Raw genomic sequence first — 7,423 nt, forward strand, 5'->3', positions numbered from 1 at the left:
AGTCATGTCATATGGTCCAAAGTTTGAATTCTAATGATTATTTTTCCTTGAGGAAAGAGAAAACAGTGATATACCATTGGAGACGATAACAATAATGATAGATATTGTAAATCTAGGGAAGACAGAAATTTTCAACATAACTTTAGGAGATGTTCAAATATGGACATGATCACACACTTGGCTCCAAAAATTACAAAGTTCATAAATGCATAAGAAGAAAATCATGGACCATGGTAGATGCAAAGAAGCAGATACAAATTCATTATATGCAAACTTAAGATTGGTCTAAGTGTATTCTAGATGGTTCGGGACCTGACACAACAATTATCAGTTACAAATAAAGCATATCTATATAGCTAGAATTTAAAATGGAAAAACACAAGACTGCCCTTTAATAATAGAAAACAAAAGAAGTTTCTAAGGAGAGAAAATGATACATGGCAACGATCATAATCATATTATTCTTAAACTTCATGTACTTGTATATTTGTCAGCTTCCATCTAGTGGATTGAAGTACTTGATTCCTAGGTGGCTATAAATTTATGAACCTGAAACCACTACAGATTGGATCCACACATAGGACAGAAACTACAAACTGTGATTGGGTCTGTTGGGTAAATGGGTGATGGGTATCAAGTACCTAATAGGATCCCTTCAGTTCCATATTGAGTCTAAAGCAATGCGCTTCGATTAGCCCATTGCTGAACAGCCCACTAGCCAACTCGCTCTTTCTCTTGGACCCTGCGTAGATTTCAAGCCATTCACTAGTTCCTAGGAAATAATCTAGGATTTTATTCTAGTTATTTCTAAGTACAATTCTTCATTCCATCACAAGGCGATTATTATCTACACCTAATTTTAGCTAGTCATGCTGACGAGTGATGAGGAACTTTCATGTAAATTAATTAAGCTTATAACTCGGAATGACAGTTTACAAATAAGAGGGAAACATGATGATATACTGACAATATTTTAAGTTGAATTTTAGATTGAGTTTGAATAAGGGAAAACTTTCAAAATCTTTCCTTACCATATAGGTGCACTTCGAGAATGTTTGTGTTGCTTCTTGTTCTTAGACTTCTTTTTTTTTTAATAGCATGGAAAAATAGATTCTGGCCATCTAATAATGACCTAGTACAGCTGACCAATATGACCCCAGGTCATATTTCTTTTATGCCTTGCAGCTTCACCTTTTCGCCCTTGAGCAACCTGCTTTTATTTCCAATTGTTTCATCACTGAACTATATCACATCAGTCTCCCCATTGTAAACAGCCACACAACGTACAATCCTAGTTCTTTGCCCCTAAAATAAGGGCCTCATGGCCCAGAGTCTGTGTTTAATACCAATTTGTCTTGCACAAATGTCCCAAGATGTATTTATGTACATATGAGATGGCTTCTAACAATGCTGATTTTTTTCCTTCAAAATGTAATTTAGGGGGTGTTATATGTAAAATTAAAATTTTATTACTTTAACAAGTGACTATGAGGAGGCAATGTATAAAAAAAACTATAATTTAGCAAATGAACTCATTTGGTCTTCTTCCTCTTTGATGTCGACGGCGGAAGAGGTGGTGATTCTCCTCCTCCTCATTCTACTTTTTCTATTATGATGGCAGTGGATGGTGGAAGCAGTGGCTGCCGTTGCAACCATTCCGGCAGTAGTGGCAGCTGCTACTGCTTCTTCTTATTTTCCATTCTCTGATTTTTCTCCACATTGCTCCTCTTTTCCTTCTTATCAGACCATAGTGTTCACGGAACCTATATATACATTTTTCTTTCTTTTTTCAAAGTTTTGGACGTTGTCTGCTTTACCTTGCCTGCATCCTCTGTTTTATTGCTGGAAGTATAGTTGCCAATACAGCCATGTGGCTGGCAGTTTTCTACAGCAAGCCTAAAGGCAAACAGAGGCAGAGGGTGGTCTATGATCAGTCCGTCCCCATTTTCTGGTGCAGAATTTCTCAAACAAGGCACAAGAAGCCTGTTCGAGACCATAGAGAGCTTTCCGAAGCGGCCAATCGGTCTATGTAACTTTGTTTACAAGATCATTACTAAAGTGATTAATTCTTGTATTTGCAGGATCTTCCGATAATTCTCCTGCATTATTTCAGATTTTTGCCCCATAAACATGGTTACCTTACCTTCTTGAAGATCTTTATAAGGTGCAATAGGAATCAGGATAAAAGAAACCTAATGAGATAATTCAATCCTCACAAAATTCTGCACCCCTCCTCACCCCCCGACGGGACAAAAAAGGGAAAAAAAATATTACCTGCTCAGTGAGTCTCATGCTGAAACAAAAGCATTGCAATGTCCTAGAAGCACTTGTAAAGCACTGGATAAATTGGTCTTCACTTAAATAATTTTCTTAGATTCTAGAACCAAGTAACAAAAGGAATAAACTGTTAACAATGAAAACATTTGGAAATGAAAGCACATCAGAGAATTGACCAAAGTAGATTTAAATTGGTTAGCACAATAGATTAGCCTGCTTGTGCTAATCTAAAAGTATTTCCATTTCATTACAGATTACCAGAGGAGTATGATGGAATACAGGGAAATACTACTTCTTTCCAAAGGAGAAGAGCAAAGATGAAAAAAAGCACATATGACATAACATTTCTTAAGAAACAACCAAAAAGTCACAGAAATCTGTGACATACAAAATTACAAATACATACATCATAATGCATGTGACCATGTTCCCAGCTTACGTGCTGCTTCCAAGATGTTGACTTCTAGTCATCATTGCCTTCATCGTCATCATTTCCGTTGTCATCGTCATCATCGTCATAATCTTTTTCTTCCTCCTCCTCCTCTTCTTCATGTTCTTCTAGTTCTAGGTCATCATCATTCACAATGAAACCACCAAGATTATCTTCATCCTCATCTTCTTCATCTTCACCTTGATCAGAACAGACAGTTTTCCTCTGCACTGAATGTTTAATACTTCCCATATCCTTAGAGGCTTCGCCATGGTCCTGTGATCTAGCCATAGTATGTCTGGGCCTTTTTGCTTTTCTTATTTTTTCCATTAGCACTTTCTCATCTTCACTCTCACCCGTCCAGTCCTCATCATCACTTCTTTTATCTCTCTTCTTCTTTCTTCCACCAATTTTCTTCCCTCTGGTCCTATTTCTCTCAAGCAGTTCATCATCTTCAATATTTTCCCTTGGTTCTTCAAGGTACCACTCCCAATCATTTATATCTCGAACCATTTGCTTCGGGTAGCGGTCAAATTCATGGCCCATTACCACAAAACCAAACTCTGTTTCAAAAAAGGAATGAATAAGGACATCCAACATATAGAATGATCATGTCTTATGAGTTATGATACACCAAAACCAATGATTGTGGGACATCCGTCCTATAGATTTCTCACACTCACATTTTACATACATCACACTAAATTTTTCTAGAGGGGGAAAAGAGGGAAAAGAATTGAAATGAAATGAAAAATAGAAGACTCATATTCATATGTGATGTATGGGACTTGCCTGCTACCACAGCTAGACATGCATTGGCAAATGACTATAAATCCCTTAATAAAAGCTACTTAAATACAATGTCTTTTTTTTTTTTTGGGGGGGGGGGGGTTACAATACTTTAATATGGTTCCAATGTGATATTCCCCTTTTGTCCTTCATGACTTTCAATCTTTGTTCATTCGAGTTGCTTTACAACTGTGTGTATGCTACGCCCAATTATCTATATATATATATATGCATTGCTGTTGGTTTGAGTTACCATCAACTCACTATTAACCTACAAGGTATAATATTACAAATGCAAGACAAAGACAGACACACACACACATATATATATATATATATTTGAGGATCTCATGGAGAGGACTTGCCGTTCAATGGTCCATGTAAATACTTAAATGATTTCAAAATGGTTTATCCTACTTAAAAGTAATTGGCTCCTTTCTTTGTTGAGCAGGGACTTGGGCCTTTTATTTTGAGAATTTCCAAAATATGTTAAGAATAAATAATCCATTACAAAATGTTATAGATCCATGCATGTATGGAGGTATTCATATACATATGCATACAGCCATCACCCTCTTTCTATTCGAAGGGTTTTGTATACAATAATATGCCCATGGTAATATATCGATAACTTTTATGTCTGGGGACTACACACTAAACCTTAAAATCTCATTCACCACATGCACATTTCTGACTGATGTGAATCAAATGTATTTTATGTACACTATCATGCATGCAGCCTCCGCAGTGGTGGGAGCCCTCGTGCACTGGTTACACCCATTTTTTTATTATCATGCATGCTGCATGCAGCCCCTCAAATAGTCAAATTAATAAAACATAACATCACAATGTACTGCAAACTAACCAGAAACCACAAGGCCCACAGCTTGGTGGTGGCACAAATCCTGGAATTACTGAACTAAACTTTCTACAACTGGAATCTTGACATGTTCCATATCTCCTGAGGAATTAAAACTAGGAATCATGTATCCGGTCCAGCTGATTCCGATCAGAAACGTCCAGAGTTGTCCATAATCTGCCCTAACCCTAGAATTCCACCTCCAAGTAAGAAAACTGTGCCATATGAAGGTTTGTGTGCTTGAGTCGACTAAGTCTCGCAGCAAGGCACAACCACTCCACCAATAAAAAGGATTAAATTGGTCAATTCCAAATATTAATTGATAAGATGATAAAAGTGCAAAAACTTTCGGTTACTTTCCCTAAGAAAGACAATGTCTAAGCTGAAATTATCAATTGACAGATTTCTGAGTAGGTAGAGCTTATAATTGACTGAAATCGACTAAGCCCATGTCAGATCCATGACTTTGAGCATTCGTCTACTTTGCTTTGCCATTAAAATGTAAAGTTTACAACCTCAACAAACCACCAAGGGGTTTGCATATGTGAGCTTCTGTAGGCATGCGTTATTTTGCACGAAATTAGCTTTAGTAAGTAAATACAGGAAAAGAGTCCGGAAAAACAAACCTATAACGGGGTCAATATCTGAGACGTTTAGCGACTCAAAACCAAAACTCTCGTCCCCTTCAAACTTCCCATCAACGTTTTGAATAGTTTCTGCCATTCCTTTTGCCTCCGAAACCCTTCGGCTCCACTCGACCGCCTTTGGGACGCATTGCTCTTTTCCTTCAGGGACTTTAACCTCAATTTTCTTCATTCTAAACAAGATGGGTTTGTTTGCAGAGACACAGAACTGATCATCGACTCTGAGTTCCCCTCTATCAAACCTCCGGAAAGTTCTAACATCACCGCCGTTACTGCTGAACACCCAAATAGGATTCTTCCCCAAAACTTCAAAAGAAATCATAGGTTCCGAATCTGGATTGATGTCCTCGTGATTATTCCCAATCCTAGAAGAGGTAAGTAATTCAAATGAAACATGGCGGCGGGAAACTGTTCTATCATTAGATGGAAATCCTAACCCTCTTCCGCACTCCTTCGAGCCATTTCCAACTATTATTCTCGAATCATCTTCGCCTTCAATCTCCATCAAAACCTTCTCAGAGCATTCAATCCATCAAACCATTCAACTACAGAAAAGACGGAGAAGTAAGAACAATTGAAGAATGGCTGGACTCTGGAGCACTAACACACAAGCACGTTGGCGGGGCGCGCTTTAATTTTTTATTTTTTAGGTAAATTACACTACCAATCCCTCACCTTTTCAAATATTACATCAATACAGAAAAACCCTAACTTCAAGATAAGTCGTGACTGTGAGCTACGACTTACGGGAAGATTAGCTCGTCTCCGTCGTCTTCAGTGTTCTTCACCTGTGAGAAGTTGCTCTGCTTCCTTTCCTGCTACTACTAGAGAATCTGTTTGAAGAAACAGAAGTTGAAGTCACCAAGAAAGCATCAAATGCCGCAACAAAGTCCTTCTGTTTATCCTCCTCGTCACCGGTCTCATCTTAAGAGTGAACTGTACGTACCCTTGCTCGAATCCTCTCTCTCTCTAGTGATGAATCTCAATGTTCGTCTGCCATTCAAAGTTCTCTGGGGGCTTCAAAGCTAGGTAACTATCAAGCTTATTGCGTGGCTTCATTTGAAGTTGTTCCTGGTTGTTGTCTTCATCTCAATTACTATAGGCAAGAACACGGAATTGATCTTTTCCTTTGGTGCGTAGATACCCGAGATGGCAAATTAGGGTTGGGAACTCAACAAGAACTGTGTAATGATTTGGTCGATCCTGGTGGTTTCAAACCTGAGAATTTGTTGATTGAGAAGAGTACTAAAGCGGTTGGGATCCACGATGGAACTTCCAGTCCTGAACGAATAGTGACAAATCAGTTAGAAGATAGAACGAGACCAAGGTTATGAAAATCTTGGATGTCAAGAAGTTTCTGCACATTCCAATATGTCAGTGGAAAAAGACCTGATAGCTAATAGTGGTGTTGTCTCCATTTACGATCATTCTGAGCATCTTGTTTCCGAACGGTCTAAATTGTCCAGTGAGAATGCTGGAGTGACTGGTTTTCGAATGGAACTTCTGAACTTGAACAAATAGTGACAAAGGAGTCAAACAATGTAACCAGACTGGAAGGTAATGAGGATATTGCTTGTGGCAACGATGCTCACAGTAATTCAAATACAAGAATGGAGAAAGATTTGGTTGATGATATTGTTGATGTCTCGAGTGATATTCATTTTAATAATTCTTTTCTGGAACATAAATGATGTGGTGGAAGCAGGTAACATGGCAGGACGAGTAGAATATAAAGCTAACTTGGATTTGTCTATCAAGAATAGTGAAGAATTTGGTGTTCAAGATGGAGCTTCCACTCCTGAACAAAGAGTAACAGTTGAGTTTGGCCACAGATTGGGGCTTAAAGGAAATGGGGATCTTACTTTTGCTGATATTCTCAAAGATACATACATATCACTGGAGAAAGATCAGGTTGCAAATGATGTTGATGCCTGGATTGATAACTATAATAATGACATTCTTGGTTAAGAACGGATTGATGTGGAGGTATTGCCACACATGCCAGAAGTCGTAGAGAGTGAACTCTTGAACTCAATAAGTATGTTAGAAAATGACCTGATAGCCAAAGAGTCAATGACAGTAAACAATGCAAAAGATGGGGCTTCATTGGCACATATGATGAAAAAACTAGAACATGAAATGCAGCAGAAAGAATTGGACTTGAAGGAATCAGCTTCTTATAAGGTCAAAACAGATTTTTCTGCTGGTTTTGTTTCAGATAGGGAGATTGAAAAAGGTGAAATTCCTGATGATTTGGGAGTTTCTAACCGTTCAGTTTATACGTCCTCTGAAGATGCTGCTGTATTGGAAAGTAAGGGAGTGGATGTCTTGAAGAAAGAGAAGTTCTTTGACAAATGCAAAGAACATAAAGGAGAATATGAAGATTGTGTACAAGCAGAGCTCAACGGAAGAAAAAGAAAGGGG

The 7,423-nt window shown here is 38.2% G+C and overlaps 1 protein-coding gene and 1 long non-coding RNA gene across 2 annotated transcripts; both read right to left on the minus strand.

The window, feature by feature from the left end:
- Nucleotides 1-2,500: 2,500 nt before the first annotated feature.
- Nucleotides 2,501-5,562, minus strand: LOC122666626 (transcription initiation factor TFIID subunit 7). The gene is made up of 2 exons (XM_043862657.1): nucleotides 4,982-5,562; nucleotides 2,501-3,270 (listed from the first exon to the last, which is right to left on the minus strand). Exons 1-2 carry the CDS (start codon nucleotides 5,502-5,504, stop codon nucleotides 2,741-2,743), a joined length of 1,053 nt encoding a protein of 350 aa, XP_043718592.1. The 5' UTR covers nucleotides 5,505-5,562; the 3' UTR covers nucleotides 2,501-2,740.
- Nucleotides 5,563-5,901: 339 nt separating this feature from the next.
- LOC122666979 lies at nucleotides 5,902-6,315 on the minus strand. The gene is made up of 2 exons (XR_006333738.1): nucleotides 6,144-6,315; nucleotides 5,902-6,032 (listed from the first exon to the last, which is right to left on the minus strand). It is a non-coding gene; the product is annotated as an uncharacterized LOC122666979 (long non-coding RNA).
- Between the last annotated feature and the right edge of the window lie 1,108 nt (nucleotides 6,316-7,423).

The sequence above is a fragment of the Telopea speciosissima genome, chromosome 7, assembly GCF_018873765.1.
Source record: "Telopea speciosissima isolate NSW1024214 ecotype Mountain lineage chromosome 7, Tspe_v1, whole genome shotgun sequence".
Taxonomy (NCBI): domain Eukaryota; kingdom Viridiplantae; phylum Streptophyta; class Magnoliopsida; order Proteales; family Proteaceae; genus Telopea; species Telopea speciosissima.